Source organism: Bubalus bubalis, chromosome 17 (genome assembly GCF_019923935.1).
Source record: "Bubalus bubalis isolate 160015118507 breed Murrah chromosome 17, NDDB_SH_1, whole genome shotgun sequence".
Taxonomy (NCBI): Eukaryota; Metazoa; Chordata; class Mammalia; order Artiodactyla; family Bovidae; genus Bubalus; species Bubalus bubalis.
This window is the reverse complement of record NC_059173.1, coordinates 32,513,051-32,534,033: the sequence shown is the minus strand read 5'-3', so window position 1 is coordinate 32,534,033 and position 20,983 is coordinate 32,513,051. Positions and strand designations below refer to the sequence as shown.

Sequence of the window (20,983 nt, the reverse complement as noted above, 5' to 3'; positions counted from 1 at the left end):
AAGCAAAAGAAGAATAACAGCTTGTAAGATGTGAAAATTACATGAAATTAAAATTGCAATGTCTATAAATAAAATTTTATTGGAACCCAGCCATGCCCGTTTGTTTATATGGTGTCCATGGAGTTGAGACAGAGGCTGTATGCCCCAAACACAAAGTGAAAAATATTTCCTCTCTGGCCCTTTGTGGGAAAAGTTTGTCAACCCCTGAACTAGAAGAGCTCTCAGGAAAGGCTTTGAAGTTTATTCACAATAAGAAATAAATTATTAGTGAAAGTTCCTAAAATATACTTTAAAAAATATAACAGGTAAGACAAAGCATCAAATTAAAATGAGAAACGAACAAACAAGAAAGAGGAAGAGACATAAATAGTCATGTTGATGTATATTATGTGTCAGATCATCAGATAAGCACTTCTTTCAATAAAATTATCTCCTCTCCCTCCAACAAGGCCATCACACAGGCATCACTATTCTTTTTTTTAATCATTTTTAAAAATTAAAATTAATTTTTAATGCTGTTACTTCATGTGTACAAGATAATGATTCATATATATATATATATATATATATTATTTTCAGGTTCTTTTCCATTATAGGTTATTGAAAGATATTGAACATAGTTCCCTGTGCTATACATTAGGTCTCTATTGATTATCTATTTTATATATAGTGGTGTGTATATGTCAATCCCAAACTCAATTTATCCCTCCTCCCCCTTTTTTCCTTTGGTAACCATGTTTTTTTTTTTCTTCTGTGTCTGTGAGTCTATTTCTGTTTTGTAAATAAATTCATTTGTATCATTTTTAAATTGGATGACAACTATAAGTAATATCATATGATATTTGTCTTTTTCTACTTTCTCCAGTTAGTATGATAATCTCTTGGTTTATTCACGTTGTTGCAAATGGCAGTTTCATTCCGTTTAATGGCTAAGTAGTATTCCATTGTATATTTGTACCACATCTTTTTTTTCCATTCATCTGTCAATGGACATCTAGTTTTCCTTATCCTGGCTATTGTAAACACTGGAGTGTGTGTATTTTTTCTCATTTTATAGATGAGTCTAAATTCAGAGGCTGAATAACATTCTCTGAGTCACAAAGCCAGCATAAGACAAAGTCAGGATTTGACCCTACAGTAGTTTAGCTTGTAAACTACATCCTCAACTGTAACTTTAGAATTTCAGACACTAACGAGCAGGTCATGTTGGGCATGTACAGGGGAGAAAGGATCTACCCTCTGCCCTTGAGATCAGTTTCTCCAGGGCAGGAAGATGAAGAAATAAGAACCCATGAAGTTGGCCCAGGTGTGAAAGGAAGTACATCTCCTTCCCACATCATGATGTGAGCCTCTGGGCAGAGGATCAATGCTGGGCAGCTCTGTTCAAACATTACAGCTGCAGGTCATCCACTGGAGCTGGTCTTCAGGTGTGAACGAGACCTCCAAAACAGATGGGCACATGACGATTTTATTAACCCAGGAGCTGACAACTTCATGATTGGCAAACGAGGGGTGGAGTTTTGGGGAGAGAATGAACGATCCAAAAAAACTTCCCATAGGATGATAAACAAATAGGAACTCCCTAAGGGGTATAGCAACAGTGGTAGAACAGACATCTTAGTTGTTAAAAGAAAAATAAAGAGACTGTGGATTGGACAGGAATTGGGGGTTTGGCTTTTAGGCAGGGAATTGGATCCAGCAGAGAGACTTGGATCTGGAGGATGAGGGTCAGAATAATGAGTCACACAAAGCCAGACACCTATGGAGCTGCCCATCAGGGTAACCCCATGTCTGCATTGCTGGCTGGGCAGTGACGGTGGATCTTTTGATTATGTGAGCACTGGGCTGGCTCCAGGGGATGGCTGTGAATCTGGCCCATGGAGGATGGTGGTACCAGCTGGCTCTGCTGTGAAGGTGGCTGCCTGTGTCAGCTCCACAGCCTGGGAGAATTGTCCCAGAAGTTCCTGTACCACGCACACTGTATCACGCTATTTCCAAAGCACACAGGAGATGGGTGGGGGTGGGTTGGGGGCGGGGGTCAGGAAAGTCCAATGGCTCGATTGAAAAGCCAAAGAGAAGCTTGATTCTCTGGGGAGCCCCTCTCCCCACGCTTGACTTGCAAAGCACATGCACTTTCCACGATTCTGTCTAAAATGAAGTGTTTAGACTCAGTTGTCAAGAAAGTGTTCTTTTAAAAAATGTATTGCGGTCCACTGAGTGAGGAGGAGTAACTACAGATAGACATCTGCTCTCACATTGGCAGTGGCATGAGGGGACGACAAAATTTCAACAGCAACTGAAACATTACAAAGAGGATCATTATTTCCCCAACACTGCTGGTACCTGCAGGACGTGTACAGGTGACCCAGTGGAAAATAAGATACACGTTTAAATCGGTTTGGTAAAAGCTGGGTTATGTAATTGCAAACAGGTTCATTTAGTGCAGGATTTCTCAGAACTTTTAAAATGCTTTTTGGAGGCTGGGAATTTCTCAAAGGCAAATGGACATTGTCCCAAATGTACCTGATGGTGGAGCACCCCCGCCCCCACCCAGGCATTGTCATATCACTCATGGGAGCAGCATTAGGGGAACATTTGGGAAAACACCGGTCTACCCTAGTGGCTCACATGATAAAGAATCCGCCTACAATGCAGGGGACCCGGGTTTGATCTCTGGGTCCAGAAGATCCCCTGGAGAAGGAAATGCAAACCAATCCAGTGTTCTTGCCCGGGAAATCCCAGGGGCAAAGGAGCCTGGTAGGCTACAGTCCATGAGCTTGCAAGTGGTCACACACTCAGTTCAATTCAGTATAGTTCAGTCGCTCAGTCGTGTCCAACTCTTTGAGACCCCATGAAGTGCAGCACGCCAGGCCTCCCTGTCCATCACCAACTCCCGAAGTTCACGCAAACTCACATCCATTGAGTCAGTGATGCCATCCAGCCATCTCATCCTCTGTCGTCCGCTTTTCCTCCTGCCCCCAATCCCTCCCAGCATCAGAGTCTTTTCCAATGAGTCAACTCTTCGCATGAGGTGGCCAAAATACTGGAGTTTCAGCTTTAGCATCATTCCTTCCAAAGAACACCCAGGACTGATCTCCTTTAGAATGGATTGACTGGATCTCCTTGCAGTCCAAGGGACTCTCAAGAGTCTTCTCCAACACCACAGTTCAAAACTACTGAGTAACTAACACTTTCACCTTCACACTTGGGAAAACACCAGTCTAAGCATACCCTGAAATTTCAGCAAGACTAAAACAGTCACAATTTCATCCTGTTTGGAGGAGATTGTAAATTTGTGTTTATGGCAGGAGCTTTGTAAGCAAGCCCTCAGCACTGGTTAACTTGGGAGAGAAAACAGTTTTTAATGCTCAGTCACCCTATACAGAGTCCTTTTGCCTGAGTGAGAACCTGCAGTCATAATGGATTCATCACAGGAAACGAGCCAGTCAACACGCAGGCATCCCAGGGGGCACAGTGATTAGGAAGCTGGGGAATCATCTGCCTGGGTCTTGTGTCTGGAGAGCCATTTCTCATGTTTTCTTTTTTTTAATTTTTTAAATTAATTCAGTTCAGTTCAGTTCAGTCGCTCAGTCGTGTCCGACTCTTTGCGACCCCATGGACTGCAGCAGGCCAGGCTTCCCTGTCCATCACCAACTCCCAGAGCCTACTCAAACTCATGTCCATTGAGTCAGTGATGCCATCCACCCATCTCATCTTCTATCATCCCCTTCTCCTCCCACCTTCAATCTTTCCCAGCATCCAGGTATTTATTTTGATGTATTTATTTTTGACTGCACTGGGTCTTCATTGCTGAGCATGGGCTTTCTCTAGTTGCGGTGAGTGGGGATGCTCATTGCAGTGGTTTCTCTTGCTGCGGTTTACGGGCTCAGTTGTTGTGATGCACTGGCTTAGTTGTTCAATGTTATGTGTGATCTTCCTGGACCAGGGATCAAACCCATGTCCCCTGCAACGGCAGGCAGATTCTTATGTGCCCCTAGGGAAGTCCCACTTCTCTCATTTTCAGTTTCCTTGGAAAGCTTGGAGGATTTTTCTAGGCACAGATTTGTTACCATACTGACCTCTCCATCAGAGCACTTAGTCAAACTCCCGACTACTTGTACTCTCTGAAAACCTCAGCTCAATGACCTAAGACAAAACCAGAGGGGCCCTGGGGCCAGAAGGCACCAAGTGACACCATGACCATAGCAAAACCTCTGTCTCCAAAGTCTGGGCTTCCCTTGAGTAAGAGGAGTGATGCTCCTTTTTGTGTCTCCAATCTGCCCAGACAGTGCTTCAGCCACTTTGCTTCTGGGTCTTCTGAGATCCTTCCTGGGCCACAGTTCATTGTCTGTCCTAATCAGACCCTTTCTGGCTTCACTTTACACATTTATATCATCAACTTTCAACACCAGTTGTATGTAAGTGATCTTTTTCCAGATCTCCTCTTATGTTTGTTTGTTTTGCCCACTTCCATAATTCATTGATTCCTTTTTGTTCATTGTCTTTCATTTAAAATACCAATATTTATTTAATGCCCCTGCCTTTGGGCCTCTTAATCTGACAATTTTCTCCATCTTCCCATGGCTTCTAATACATTTGGGGAATTTTCTAATCTTCATTTCAGGATTTTATCTCTCTAGATAAAACATTCTAATGTCTAAAGACCTACATCCTTAAAATGTGGTATAAGTGAGAAGTTTTAGTGTATAGAATGTGTCAGCTATTCACAACAGCCAAGACATGGAAACAGACAGTGGAATATTACTCAGCCACAAAAAATGAAATTATTCCATTTGCAATATGGGTGGACCTAGAGATTATCATACTAAGTGAAGTAAGTCAGAGAATGACAAATATTATATATAATGGCTTATATATGGAATAAAAAATGATACAAATGACATCATCTATGAGATAGAAACAAACTCACAGACTAGAGAACAGATCTATTGTTGCCAGGCTGGACTTGGCAAAGCAGGGAAGGATGGACTGGGGGTTTGGGATTAGCAGACAAACTATTTTATGTAGAGGATAGATAAACACCAAGGTCATGCTGTGTAGAAAAAAATAACACAATACTGTGAATCAACTATTTCAATAAAATAAAATAAAATAAAACATGTTTGTATTAAATTGTTTATAAAGAAAGCCGTGTAGTGGGGTGATTAAGAGCCCAGTCTGTGAGACAGCCTGTCAAGGAGTGAAGGGCTTGTTAGCTATGACTCTGGACAAGTAACTAAACTTTCTGGGCCTCGTTTTCTCCAATTATAAACTGGGGAAAATAATACCCCATACTTCATTTGGTTATTATAAGGAGCAACTGAATTAACATATCTAAAACGCTTATGGCAGCACCTAGAACATAGTGAGTGCAGGCAATCATTCGTGAATGCACAAAATCATTAGCTAGAATTATCTCCACCTTTTAGAATAACCAAAGCATCTCAGAATAAAGTGCAGAGGTTTTTAGGTTTTTTTTTTTTCTTTCTGTTTTAAGGCCCAGCTTATGTAAAGGATCACCTCCCTCAAGTTGCTCAGCACACTGCCTACATAGGAGAAAAGCATCCTGCATTAGAGAAAACTGGAGATCTCAGATATTTATGGAGGCCTGCCTCGAACAGAAGCTTGCCAGCTAAATATAAACCTGAGTATGTTGGTGAAATTGGCTGGGGAATACCAGAGTATGATTTTATCAACAAAACAAGGCTTCAGACTGGCTTTCACATCAAGGTATTGCTTTTAAATTTATGCTCCTCCTCAAACATTGTTTGCTTTTTTTTTTTTCTCCCAATGAATAGTCAGTTTATTTTTTCCAGACTAATTTTACAACTAATTGATTATTAAAATTAATTGAAGCAGATAACAATACAGTCAAAATCAAGTAAGCCGAAAAAGTTTTAAGTCTCTCACTGTGATTTCTAGCCTTGGGTATAATGTCATAAGGACTGTTACTAGTAAAATGCTCCATCATGTATTGAAAAATCTGTATGTCAGATTTTCAAAAAAAGACTTGCTTTCAAATAAACACCAGGAACCATCAAAAAACAAGAGCAAAAAAACCTCTAAGTGACAGCTCTTTGGTATCCATAATATTAAATATGTCTCCAAGACTTCTTCACATTAAACTTTTTCACATCAAATGTATTGATCTAGGAATCGGAAAAAAATCATTATATTTGTAGGGCTTCTGTTTCACCATCAGTACAGTAAATGATAACAGCCTTCACTTGCCCTCCCTACCGTTTTCTGATTTAAATGCTTTCTGAGTTTGCTTCCATAAGAAACCTTGTGTCCTGGACTTGTCCTTGAGAAGCAATGGGATTGGGAGTTTGTGCAGAAAAATGACTGTGTGGATAAAAGTACTTGGCTGCCATCACCCTCTTTAAGTCCCTTGAATACATGAGAGGAGGGGTGTGAAGAGAAGGAAGCCGGAGGGAATCCAAAAGCATTTGCACTTGGCTTTGGCATGCATCCAGATTCCCATCTATTCGGTGACATTCACACACATTCCCCCGCTCTTGAGCGGCTCGGTGAGTGGGTGGTGGTGAAGCAGCAGTCTGTGCTGGACGTCATCCACAAACCTAGAAACCAGCCCCAGAGATTCAAAACCCGGATCGTGCCTCTAAGTCAGGCCATCCAGGGCAGGTAGCAGGAGGGCTCTGAAAAAGCCTGCCTTACCTCCCTTCGGTGATGTGGATGCAGGCATGAGCACAGCCAGTCTCCTCTGAAACAGAGAGCACAGGTTATTTTAGAAGCAAAATCTGAGGATTCAGACTTTTTCCCAGGCAGGCCTTTGCCTGGAAATTGAATATGTATCAATGACGCAGCAACAAATTGAATATGTCTCAATTGCCTTAATTCCTGAGGCAGTTAGTACAATCTTATGTGCATGCGTGCTCAGTCGTGGCTGACCCTACGACCCCATGAACTGTGGCCCTCCAGGCTTCTCTGTGCATAGAATTATCCAGGCAAGAATACTGGATTGGGTTGCCATTTCCTCTTCCAGGGCATCTTCCCAACCCAGGGATCAAACCTGCATCTCCTGCTTTAGCAGGCAGATTCTTCACCACTGAGCCACCTGGGAAGCCCATAGTGTTATACAGAATGGTTAACAAAGTTAAAGCCTTTTTCTGGACCAACCTTCCTCAGTACCTGAGAGCAGCTGGGAGCTCAGGCTTTGGGATCAGACAGCGTGGGTTCCACTCCTGCCTGAGGTCAGGTTCAGCTCTGTGATCCTGGGCTCTGAGTTCACCTCCCTGGGTCTCCGAGCCTCCTCTGCTCCATGGTGGTGTTTAGGTGTCCACTTCCTGAGACCACTTGAATTCCTACCCCACCCTGCCACCTCCTAGCTGTGAGAGATCTTGGGCGAGTTCCTCAAGAGCGCTGTGTCTCTTCATCATGAACCTGAGCATTTGCCTTACTGGGCTGTCATGAAGAAATATCTGCCAACTGCTGGGCACAGTGTCTGCCACACAGCAAGGCTCTAGGTCTGGTATGCTTCTTAACTTCCCAACATAATGTTTTCCTACTTATATACTAAACCCCAAAAATGAAAACACTTTAGCTTAAGTTAGGAATAAAAGGGAATTTCCTAATCTGATATAGATTATCTACAAAAAAGGTGATTACAATAGTGATACTTGATAAAACAGTGAAAGCATTTCTCTTTAAGACCAGGAACAAGACATGGATGACCCAAATCCTGATTTTTTTTTCATTTAGCTTTGTCCTGGAGGTCTTAACCATGGCAGTAAGGAAAAAAAAGTATAAAATGTGTAAAGATTGAAATAGAAGAAGTAAAACTATCATTATTTGCTAATATGTTTGTCTACCTAGAATACCTCAAAGTATAAGTGAATTTGGTAGTCAACAGGACACAAAATCCAGGCGTAAAAATCAATTTTATTTTTATATACCAGAAACAAACAGAAAATGCAGCAAAACAGGATACTACTTACAATATCATCAGCAAATATAAAGTATGTAGGAATAGATCTTAAAAAAAGATGTTCTGGTACAACCTTGTAAATCAACTATATGTCAATAAAAAGAAAGGTGTTCTACACATGGAGAAAAATGATAAAACTATTGAAACAAGATGTAAATAAGTGGAGAGATATATTGTGTTTGTGAATTGAAAGATTCAATATCATAAGGACTGAATCATAAAAATTCTATATCATAAATTTATCAGATAAATAATTTCCATGTAATTACAATAAAAATCTCAACTTTTTTTCTGGAAAAAAAAAAAAGACTCTCTAGGTATCATTCTTGTTCTGTTGTAAGTTATAAAGGACACGAGGACCACACTCAGCGCAGTGCCCGGCAAGAGGCTAACACCCGATGTCAGTAGTCAGGACTGTGGTTTTGTATTTAATGTCACCCAGTGCCAGTCCTCTTGCCTGGAAAATCCCATGGATAGAGGAGCCTGGTGGGCTGCAGTCCATGGGGTCGCTAAGAGTCGGGCACGACTGAGTGACTTCACTTTCACTTTTCACTTTCATGCATTGGAGAAGGAAATGGCGACCCACTCCAGTGTTCTTGCCTGGAGAACCCCAGGGACAGAAGAGCTTTGTGGGTTGCCGTCTCTGGGGTCACACAGAGTTGGACAGGACTGAAGCGACTTAGCAGCAGCAGCAGCAGTGCCAGTGACACAGAAAGAGGGCTCAGGTTCCTAAATTGCACCCTGTTCCACTCAGGCAATGAAGACGAAGATCAGAAGCTTGGTTCAATATCTAAAGTGAGAAGAGTGAGAAGAGAATGCACCAAGAGCAAGGCAGCTGATTTGAAGAGTCCAGAACTTGGGTGGCCTTGTGGCTTTTCTCAGGTGATGCCCAGCTTTTGTGCACAGCCCTCGAGTTGTCTCTGTCTTGAATGCGTGGGGCTGTGAATCCAAGACCCACATCAGGCTCGACTTAGCCTTCCAGGGAGGGATTTATTCTGTTTCTTTGGATGGACTGTCACAGACAGTTCTAATTCTCAGCCCTGCATGGTTGTGTGGTTCTCATAACCTGGTGGGACTGTGTGTGAACCAGACAGAGCTCTCCCCACCCAGGGCTCATGTGAAAGCTGGCCTTGTTTGGCACAGGCTGTGATGGCTTGTCCTGTGCCCCAGCATTTGACAGTAAATGTTTTCAAAGATGTATCTGTCTTAAGTTTGATTTATTTTGGGGGGGGGGGGTGGCTGTACTCTGTGACATGTGGGATCTATTTCCCTGATAAGGGATCGAACCCATAACCCCTGCATTGGAAGCATGGAGTCTTAACCACTGGACAACCAGGGTTAAAGGAGTCCTTGGACTTAAATCTTTATCATAAGAACAAAAGGATGCACTGAGAATGACTGTATATACTGTACTCTTGCCTGGAGAATCCCATGGATGAAGGAGCCTGGTAGGCTGCAGTCCATGGGGTCGTGAAGAGTCGGACATGACTGAGCGACTTCACTTTCATGCATTGGAGAAGGAAATGGCAACCCACTCCAGTGTTCTTGCCTGGAGAATCCTAGGGATGGGGGAGCCTGGTGGGCTGCCGTCTATGGGGTGTCACAGAGTTGGACACGACTGAAGTGACTTCACAGCAGTAGCAGCACAGGTCAAGAACCACATATGATTTACCTACCAGTTAAGGCCTAGGATTTGTCACCAAGTTTGTTCATTCCCCCTCAACCCCCTGCCCAACCCCACACCCAGGGCCTGGCTCCATTCCCCACTTTCCCTACATCAGGACAGCCCCCGATTCGGACTCCTTATCCTCGTAAGTCTCCAGGCAGCCTCTTCCAATCAATGAGAAGAAAGTGACATTTGAGCTGATACACACACACTCATCCTCTACACCTAGAAACGAGTCCCTAATCACAAGTAAAATGTGAGTGCCTGTGCCGTGAATTCAAGTCTCCTCGCCTAGGAGCTGGACCATTCCTTCACGCGATGTAACACAGGGCAGCGTCTCCATCCATGCCCTGTTCCCTCTCTGGCTGCCTGTCCTTGGTGGTCTTCGATCCCATCCCCCACCCTCTGCATCTGTAAGAGTCCCACTAAGGTGGCACTTTGTTTCTGATTGCAGAGACTCTTCAGTGGCTCCCACTGCAGTAGCTCAGAACCTGGATTTTAATCACAAATTTTCATCTAGTGGGTTTTTATAGCCTGAACAGCTGCTCTTCCTAATTCACTGCTCCAGGTTCCTGTAAGACCGGCTGCTAAGAAAGCTTGGGCACCCGCAGTAGACTTGGTGACATGCCTGGGGCAGCTGCTTCCTGCCCGGTCATGGTCTTTCCTCTTTGGAGGCACTGGAAAGGGGTTGTAGGTCATCTGGATTTGGATAGAAAGATAACTTCCAGGTTGAGTGACACCTGAAATATTTCCCCACATTTTCAGAGGTCAGTAAAAATCACATCAGGTCTCTCTTCTGGGTCTTCATGTGTTTAGCTATTTCCTACTCTGGTGGGGGGCCAAAATGCAATGATGATACATGTGTAATAAACCAGTGAAGATCACTGCTTTTGTTATTTTCATAGATTTAAGAGCACTACATTTTTGTTTTTTTAATGGATCTGGTCTCTGCCAAACTATATGTGTTGTTTATACAACAATATATGGAGGCCAGGACTTCCCTGGTAGTCCAGTGGTTAAGAATCTGCGTTCCAATTCCAGGAGATGCAGGTTCAATCCCTGGTTGGGGAACTAAGATTTCACCTGCCTTGGTGCAACTGAACACTTGCAGCACAACTAGAGAGAAGCCTATGCACCACAACAAAGACCCAGAGCAGCCAAAAATAAATAAATACACAAGTACATACATAAATATTTTAAAAAATATATGGAGACTATGGAAATCTTTGGTTTCAAACTGAGGAGCTTCTCTAAGTGGTTCATAGGTGGGCACATCATTAATCCAGGTCTTGTCATGTCCGTTTTCTGCTCCTGCATCTGACCTCATGGCTAGATAATTTAAGACACTTGGCTTTCCCACAGAAACAATGTGATACTGGACTTGAGGACTCACTCTTCTTAGATATAATCCCAATGACCATACTAAATCAATTAGTCATAACAGGTATTACAGCCAATATATCATACAGTATCACACCTTGAATGATGTGTAGAAGGTAATAAACAGAACCATGGGGATGCATCAGTAATATATGTATATGGGATACAGTGTGATATAATAAAGACAATTTTTTTGAGGCTTTGAAACTTCTGCCTCCTGTTTGACCCAAGTTCCTGATTGAACTCAGAGGGCTTCTCTGAGTTTGATGGACATGGGAACAGACTTCTTGATAGCTGTTCAATAAATTGATCCAAGGTTGGTTTCTTTATGAAACATTTTTCTCACCATGAATTTATTTAGAGATTCTATTCTAAAGGAGATCAGCCCTGGGTGTTCTTTGGAAGGATTGATGCTAAAGCAGAAACTCCAGTACTTTGGCCACCTCATGTGAAGAGTTGACTCATTGGAAAAGACTCTGATGCTGGGAGGGATTGGGGGCAGGAGGAGAAGGGGACGACAGAGGATGAGATGGCTGGATGGCATCACTGACTCGATGGACTTGAGTCTCAGTGAACTCCGGGAGTTGGTGATGGACAGGAAGGCCTGGCGTGCTGCAATTCATGGGGTTGCAAAGAGTCGGACACGACTGATCAACTGAACTGAACTGAAGTTGTTGTACCCACTGTGGAGAACAGTATGGAGTTTCCTCAAAAAACTGAAAACAGACTCAGCAATCCCACTCCTGTTCATACATCCAGACAAAAACATAATTCAAACAGATCCATGCACCCCAGTGTTCATTGTGGGACTGCTTACAATAGCCAAGATATGAAAACAATGGAAATGTTCAACAGATGGATGGATAAAGAAGATGTGGTACATACATACAACAGATTATTACTCAGCCATAAGAAGGAACGAAGTAGTGCCACTTACAATAACATGGAAGGACCTAGAGATTGTCAGACTAAGTGAAGTAAGTCAGATGGAGAAAGAAACTTATCATATGATATTGATTCTCTAGTTGTACTGCATGGGTTTAGTTGCACTGAGGCATGTGGGATCTTAGTTCCCCAACAAGGAACTGAACCTGCAATTGGAAGGTGGATTCTTAACCACTGGACTACCAGAGAAGTCCTGGTCTCCATATTCTTGTATAAACAAGCACATATAATTTGGCTGACCAGATCCATTAAAAAAAAAAAAAAACAAACAGTGGAATCTAAAGTATGACAGGAATTGACTTATTTATGAAACAGAAACAGACTCATAGACATAGAAAGCAAATTTATGGTCACTAAAGGGAGAGGGGATGGAGGGAGGGATAAATTAGGAGTTTGGGATTAATAGAGACACAAGAATGTTCAAACTACTGCACAATTGCACTCATCTCACAACGCTAGTAAAGTAATCCTCAAAATTCTCCAAGCCAGGCTTCAGCAATATGTGAACCGTGAACGTCCAGATGTTCAAGCTGGTTTTAGAAAAGGCAGAGGAACCAGAGATCAAATTGCCAACATCCGCTGGATCATGGAAAAAGCAAGAGAGTTCCAGAAAAACATCTATTTCTGCTTTATTGACTATGCCAAAGCCTTTGACTGTGTGGATCACAACAAACTGTGGAAAATTCTGAAAGAGATGGGAGTACCAGACCACCTGACCTGCCTCTGAGAAACCTATATGCAGGACAGGAAGCAACAGTTAGAACTGGACATGGAACAACAGACTTGTTCCAAATAGAAAAAGGAGTATGTTAAAGCTGTATATTGTCACCCTGCTTATTGAACTTCTATGCAGAGTACATCACGAGAAATCCTGGACTGGAAGAAGCACAAGCTGGAATCAAGATTGCCGGGAGAACTATCAATAACCTCAGATATGCAGATGACATCACCCTTATGGCAGAAAGTGAAGAGGAACTCAAAAGCCTCTTGATGAAAGTGAAAGTGGAGAGTGAAAAAGTTGGCTTAAAGCTCAACATTCAGAAAACTAAGATCATGGCATCTGGTCCCATCACTTCGTGGGAAATAGATGGGGAAACAGTGGAAACTGTCAGACTTTATTTTTGGGGCTCCAAAATCACTGCAGATGGTGACTGCAGCCATGAAATTAAAAGACGCTTACTCCTTGGAAGGAAAGTTATGACCAACCTAGATAGCATATTCAGAAGCAGAGACATTACTTTGCCAACAAAGGTCCGTCTAGTCAAGGCTATGGTTTTTCCAGTGGTCATGTATGGATGTGAGAGTTGGACTGTGAAGAAAGCTGAGCGCCGAAGAATTGATGCTTTTGAACTGTGGTGTTGGAGAAGACTCTTGAGAGTCCCTTGGACTGCAAGGAGATCCAACCAGTCCATCCTAAAGGAGATCAGTCCTGGGTGTTCTTTGGAAGGACTGATGCTAAAGCTGAAACTCCAATACTTTGGCCACCTGATATGAAGAGTTGACTCGTTAGAAACGACTCTGATGCTGGGAAGGATTGGGGGCAGGAGGGGAAGGGGACGACAGAGGATGAGATGGCTGGATGGCATCACTGACTCGATGGACATGAGTTTGAGTGAACTCCGGGAGTTGGTGATGGACAGGGAGGCCTGGCATGCTGCGATTCATGGGGTCGCAAAGAGTCAGACACGACTGAGTGACTGAACTGAACTGAACTGAACTACATATAAAATAGATGATCAACAACAACTTACTGTATAGCACAGGAAACTATATTCAATATTCTATCATAAGCCATAAGAATAAAACCAAAATAATATGAACATATATATAATTGAATCACTTTGCTTTGTAGCAGAAACTAACACAACATTGTAAATAAGCTGTACTCCAGTAAAGTAGATTAAAAAAAAACAAACTCCTCTTGACTATTTACTGTTTGAGGAAGATACTATGATTCTTTTCCCTTACAGAGGAGGGAATGGAGGTATTGGCAGCTGAGGCCCCTTGCTGAAGCTGCACAGGGGGTCAATGATGGAACCAGCATCCCAGCCTAGGCTGTGGGTTCAGGGACGTAGTGGGAGCCCAACATGTGAGAGGGGAGATGGAGTCAGAGCAGGGCTGGAGCCGCAGTGGGAGGCACCTAGCTGGGTGAGCACTTTTCCACGAGGCAGGGTCTGGCCAGGTCAGTCCCAGCTGTTTTGTCTCATAAGCACCTGCCCTTTCTTCCCAGGGCCTCAAGTGTCTACTGGCACCCCATTCTGCATCATTTGCACACAAGATGCTTCATTCATAACACCGAAATGAGTCGTCAGTAGTAGATATAACCCACCTATTTGATATAATAAGAAAGAGCTCAGTAATAGTTATTTTCTGTAGTGTTTGGTTCTTTATTAAATCTTGAAAAACTTTTTATTGGAGTATAGTAGATTTACAATAGTGTGTTAGTTTGAGGTGTACAGCAGTGATTCAGTTATACATACAGATGTACATATATCTATTTTCCCAAATTCTTTTTCATTGTATGTTAATACAAAATATTGAGTATAGGTCCCTGTGCTGTACAGTAATTCCTTGTTGTATAATTGATATAAAATGATATTTGTCTTTCTATGTCTGACTTCACTCAGTACGATAATCTCTAGGTCCATCCATGTTGCTGTAAATGGTATTATTTGATCCTTTTGAATGGATGAGTAACATTCCATCACATATATATGTACCACAACTTCTTTATCCATTCCTCGGTTGATGGACGTTTAGGTTGCTTCCATGTCTTGACTATTGCAAATAGTGCTGCAATGAACACTGGAGTCCCTACATCTTTTCAAATTGTGGTGCTCTCCAGTTATAAGCCCAGAAGTGGGACTGCAGGATAAAATGGTAACTCTATTTTTAATTTTATTATCTTCAAGTTTTTATGTAATAAGTTCTTTACAGTGTTTCAAAACATATCATTAAATATTATCTTTGGAAATTTGGAAAAAAATAAAAGTGAGATTCCTCCCAAACTTCCCTCCAGCCACACCCTGTGCATTCTTCCAAATCCCACCTCTACACAACAGTGTCCTGGAAATTGTTCAAATTAACCAAAAATAGAGAAGTATTGTTGGTATGGAGTTGATCAGTATGTGGACTCACACAGACACACACATTTCAGAATTCCAGGGTGTTTTTCACCACAAGTTTCTCATTTATGTTTGGGTTCATTTAGGTGAATCACAGTCTCATTCAAATTCCTAAGATCTCACACTCATGTTGTTAGCAACACAGAAGACTTTTAAAAGATAACAAAGCTTCCTTTTTCAACCAAGTTATAAAAGCTAAATAGAAAATAGCTTTTCTAAAATTAGGTGTGCGGTGGAATGGCTGCTGTTTCTTTCCCAGATGGGTGTGTGTGTGTAGTTCTCACGAGTTATTTGAGTCCTAACAGTTTGTTGTTTAACATAAAAATAATTACATTAGCACCTTTCATCCTTAAGTGCTGTATAAAGTAGTGGCTTTCTTGATACCACAGGAAGCCGCTACTTTGGGAAGGCCACATAGTGACCATCTGTGAGCAAGGAGAAACCTTGGCTACAAAGCCCAAATAGCCCTCCATTTTTGGGAAATAGTATATTGGATTGGCCAGAAAGTTCGCTTGGGTTTTCCACATGATATTATGGAAAAATCTAAACTAACTTTTTGGTTAGCTCCATATTAACATTAACTTCCTAATACACAGGTGTTAATATTTCCCTATTTCATAAAACTTGGCTTTCTATTGTTGCTATTGTTCAGTCGCTAAGTTGTGTCTGACTCTTTGCAACCCCATGGATTGTAGCCCACTAGGCTCCCCTGTCCATGGGATTTCTCAGCAAGAATACTGGATTGGGTTGCCATGTCCTCCTCCCGGGGATCCTCCTGACCCAGGAATCGAACCTGTGTCTCCTGCATTGCAGGCAGATTCTTTGCCACTGAGCTACCAGGGAAGTCATGGCTTTCTATATTATTCCTCAAATAGATTGAAGGAATTACTTATATCTGAACTCCCAGAAAATAAATTTTAAGTTCAGTGCTTTCTTTCTGGAATAGACCATGAAAACAAAAAGCGAGATAGGTATCACTGACGTGCACTCTCTGTGCTGCGTCCAAAGCGGTTCTGTGGACAAGAGGTTGGTACCTGGGGCACTGCCTTTCCACGTGTCACCAGGCTCCCCAGCCCCAGGTAACTGGCTTCCCAGTCAGTGTGGGCTTCCTCCTTCTGGCTGTGACTTTATGGATGATTTTTGGTGAATTGGAAAAAAACAGACATCCTGATCCTCACATCTTTTGTTAGGATGTGGAAATGTGAAAACAAAAGAAAGGATGGAAAGAAAGAGAAGGAGGGGGGAAGGAAGGAAATAAACTCAAAGCAATTTAGAGCCTAGTGAGTGATTTTATTTCTAATTAAGGAAGACTAAAAATGCGCCATGGTGGTTACCAACTTCTGTAGGACTTAACATACACGTTGAGAATGCTTTTCAATGAAAATACAACCTTTTTAAAAAAAATGTTGCACTTCTTAAAATTAGTATTAAGCATCCTCCATAGGTTTTCAACAAATATTATTTGATGATGCTAACAAGATACGAAGCTAAGAAAAATGTATAAATTAGAATGAGTTCTAGTAAACTTGACATTTAACTCCACAATCAGGCTTCTTTAAATATACTGTCAAGAATTCAGAAACTTGGGCTTGATCTAATATCCCAGGCACAGGTGGCTAAAATACCAGGACATATGTTTTCTGAATCTGGCATTTATCCTGGCTTTTTGAGATGTTTGGAAGAAATTCTAATATCATTATAAATTTAGGACTATAGTTTTCCCTATTATTCATATATAACACTTCTGAAGTATGTCAGCTGTGTTGACGAAAGTGCCTAGAATGCATAGCAATCTGGATCTAGCTATTCTCTTCCCAGGACTCAGGAAATCTTAATTGAGCAAATTGAAAACAATGCATTCAATAGAGAGGCCCCTGGTATGTGGTCCCACTGCTCTGGACCCAAAGAAAATGGCACTGAAAATAAGCGCTTGGGGCCCACATGGGCTCTTGCAGTTGGGGAGGAATTTGTAGGAATTTCTCTGTGTTGTCATCATTGTTGAAGTTTTTAATGTGACTATTGGTCTGCATGGTGCCAGCCACATCTCAAATGGCTGTGAGTCACTTGAGGGGTGAGATCTGTCTTACTTGACTTTCTATTGACAGCATCCACAGCCTTCTTCCTAGTACTTAGCACAGCCTAGAAGATCATGAAAAAATGATAGGAAACGGAGACTGAAATCTCGTTCTTTTTTCATGCAGAGTCTTTGATAACAAACCAAGTTGCAGAAGGAGGTGGGGGACGGGGGTTGTGGAATGAGCTTTTAAGTGTGCGTGAACTTGAGAATTATACTCCTCCTAGGTTATTCAGTAGTATTCAAGGACTACTTAGCTTTTATTTTTTTTTTTCTTTTGCTGAAACTTGGTTATACTCTTATGTTCACAATGCCTGTGCTACCACCCCTCATGCAATTCTGTACTGTAAAGCTAATTGGACAATTAACTTGGGAGGAACACACTTCCTAACCTTTGAATTAACAACAGTGCCAACACATTAGAAAACTCCGAGGGTGAGAGCAGTCGCCAACCAGGCACTTAATTATATTTCAGGAACTGTGGCCTGGGCACAAGTGAGACTTGGGAACCTCCTGTGTAGCTTTCCTGTAGCTTGAATATTTGAGTCCACTCATATTTCAGACCCTCATAGGGACCATCTGCCAACTATGGGTAAAAGACTGGTTGCAGAATGATTGGTTACTCATCACAAATCCTAACTATTCCCAACAGAATAAGTTCTAGTGTTGCTAGAAGTCCTCATGTATCTTGAATTATCACCTGGATAAGGAAAACATTAATCTCCCTGGAGAAGTACAGGAAAAAAACAATAGAAATGTGCCTTCTCTCTAAGGATAAATAAGGCAGCATTTATAATGCTTTTCATGACAAATCTACCTGTGTGGTCTTAATGAAAAACTGAATATGGAAAAAGAGCTAGTTGAAGAATTTTTTATTTTTCCCCTATTTACATGCTAATCTGCCCTCTATTCTTTATAATGTTTCAGTTTTCCCATTGATAAAATGAGCATTACATTAGTTTTCTGTTGAGCGTAATCTATTGCCACTAAATTAGAAACTGAAGCTCTGGTACTTTGGCCACCTGATGTGAAGAGCTGACTCATGCTGGGAAAGACTGAGGGCACTGGGAGAAGAGGATAGTAGAGGATGATATGGTTGGATGGCATCACTGACTCAGTGGACATGAATTTGAGCAAAATCCAGGAGATAATGAAGGACAGGGAAGCCTGGCATGCTGCAGTAAACAAGAACATCTTAAAGCAACACCATTTATTTGCTCACAGAAGCAAATCATAGATTAGAAGTAGATTAGAAGTCCAGGGAAGTCTAGGCTTGATTCTCTTCTCAGAACTCACTAGGCTGAATTTCAAAGTATCAGTTGTGACAAAGATCACATCTGAGGTCTGGGGTCTCTTCCAAGTGCATGTCTTTGTGGCAGATCTCAGTTCCTTGTGGCTATAGGACTGAGGTCCTATTTCTCTGCAGCTGTCAGGCAGGAACAGTCTCAACATCAAGAAGCTGCCCACATCCCTTTGTCGATGGTCCCCTCTATCTTTAAAGCCAGCAACAGACACCCTCCCTCATGTCACATTTCAAATCCCTTTTACCCAGAGGAGCCCAGGTCCTTTAAAGAGCTTGAGTGATGAAGCTAGGGCCACCGAGGAGAAACTTCCTTTCTTAAAGTCAGTTGATTTGGAATCCTAACTACACCTTAAAAATCCCTTCACAGCAGTACCTAGGTTAGTATTTGGCTGAATATCTGGAAGAAGGTGTATATGTAAGGGAATGAGCATCTTGGAGGTCTTTAGAGTTTTGTCTTCTACGGGGAAAATAATGTTATATAATATTATTATAATCTTAGAATATTGTCAAATGGATTAGTGAGATAAATGTGTAAAGCACTTAGCATAGTATCTAGTACAATAAGTCTAAAGAAGTGGGATCTAGTATTATTAATGCCTCACTATACTATGTTTTTATAACTACAATAATTTTAAAATTCTATTATGATAAACACTTTAGAAACGTAATGGAATATGTTTCTCATTAGTTGGATACTCTACAGAAAACACGTCCTATGGTCAGAGTCAAGGAACACAGGAAACTTTATGTTTAGTCTGTTTGTTAAAATTTGATAAACTAATTCAAATTATTTAAAAACTGCAATAAAAAAAGGGGAGATAGGGATATAATTCATATTGGTACTCAGCTCAAGCCTCCATATCCTTTGGCATAAAATGAAGTATGGGCGTCTGCATTGTTGTTCACTTCTTGCTTTTTAGTAAAAAAAAAAATGCATCACAGAATCCATGCCTTAAACACTGACATTTTTCAGGGAGATCTGTTTTGTTTCTACTCCTCCTCTGAATGTAAAATGAATGCTTCAAATGCTCTATCCACACAAAGGCTTGATGCCCCCTTTCTCCCTTCAATAGTTCCAGTTGAGAATAGGCAGCATTATGCAATTTGGTGACCAGGCACCAACAATGAGAATGCTTCTCCCTGGCTGTGGGAAGAAAAGCAGCTAAGGGGTTAACAGTAATATTTTGCAAATGGAGGCAAGTGAAGAAAAAATTAAATTAGCATAAGAAAAGGTAGGCTTAGGGGATTTTCCACTCGACTGTTTGGTATAAGAGCTCCATGTTACCAAGGGGGAGGATGGCAAGAGAAACCCTAATGTTTATGCTGTTCTTGAAATGCATAGCCATTGTACTCATTGGCTGTATTAGGAAAAACATCCTGAGTTAAGCCTGGCAAGAAAGTAAGAGGATTCCTCAGTAATGTCGCTTCTAGAGGAGAGGTGGTTTGTGATTAAAAGTAAAAATATTAAGCAATGATTTTCATTATTAACTAGAATGGACCCCAATGTCTGTAATTAATTTCACTTAAATTTAATAGCTCATTTGAGAAATTGTGCCTAATTCACAGTATCTAAATGTAATTAGCAGATATTTCTTTTTCCTTAATACCTAGACTTATTTAAAGATTGCTTAATTGGGAATATCCAATTTCAAGTTATAATTATTTTTGCTAGTTGAAAGCATGCAAAATAACTGCAAAGATTCTTACTGATCTCCTTAGCGTAGAACATGTACTACTCGGTTGTTACCTGTTTCTATGAAGGTGCTGAATTTGTTTTTGAATCAGTCTTTGCTTCACTTTTATGAATAACTGACCAGTAAAAAAAAATTTTTTTTGATTCTGAATTTCATTAGATTTAATAACAAAGTGAGCACAACTGTCCAAATAAATCATGATGAATCTCATTAATTAAGACAGAAAAAGGTCAGCTTATTTTAGGTAAATTTCTATGACATTATGTGCTGATAACTATAGGAGAAATGGGGTAGGGTTAGAGGCTAATGAATGCATTGTGTGTTCCTAAGGAAAATCTTTCCAGATTAAACCAGTGAAACTTTGGGTTATTAAAAATGAGAACAAAGATCAAAGATTATCCCAGTCCTGGGAAATTTGCCCATAAACTGATGATAAAATTATTTGTAAGTCAGTTGATAAGATTGATATTCAGGGAATAGGTGTCAGGAATCAGTTGAGACTCAGAAGTTTGGGGGAGAATGGATACATGTGTATTTATGGCTGAGTCCCTTTGCTATCCACCTGTAACTATCACAACATTATTAATTGGCTGTACCTCAATATAAAATAAAAAGTTTAAAAAAATCAGTTGAAAAAGATTTTACTCTTACAGACAGATTGTTGTTATTTAGTCGCTAAGTAGTCATGTCTGACTCTGTAACCTCATGGACGGTAGCCTGCCAGGCCCCTCTGTCCATGGGATTTTCCAGACAACAATACTGGGGTGGATTGCCATTTCCTTCTCCAGGGCATCTTTCCAACCTGGTATCAAACCCACGTCCCCTGCATTGACAAGAGGATTCTTTAT

General features: G+C 41.2%; 1 protein-coding gene across 1 annotated transcript in view; it reads left to right on the top strand.

Annotated features, from left to right (window-relative positions):
- Positions 1-20,983, top strand: part of C17H4orf45 (chromosome 17 C4orf45 homolog) — a 113,043-nt gene that overhangs the window by 46,403 nt on the left and 45,657 nt on the right. Inside the window, exon 2 of the mRNA XM_044930382.2 lies at positions 5,498-5,730. Coding sequence (XP_044786317.2) covers positions 5,498-5,730 — 233 coding nt within the window. The remainder of the gene's footprint in view (positions 1-5,497; positions 5,731-20,983) is intronic.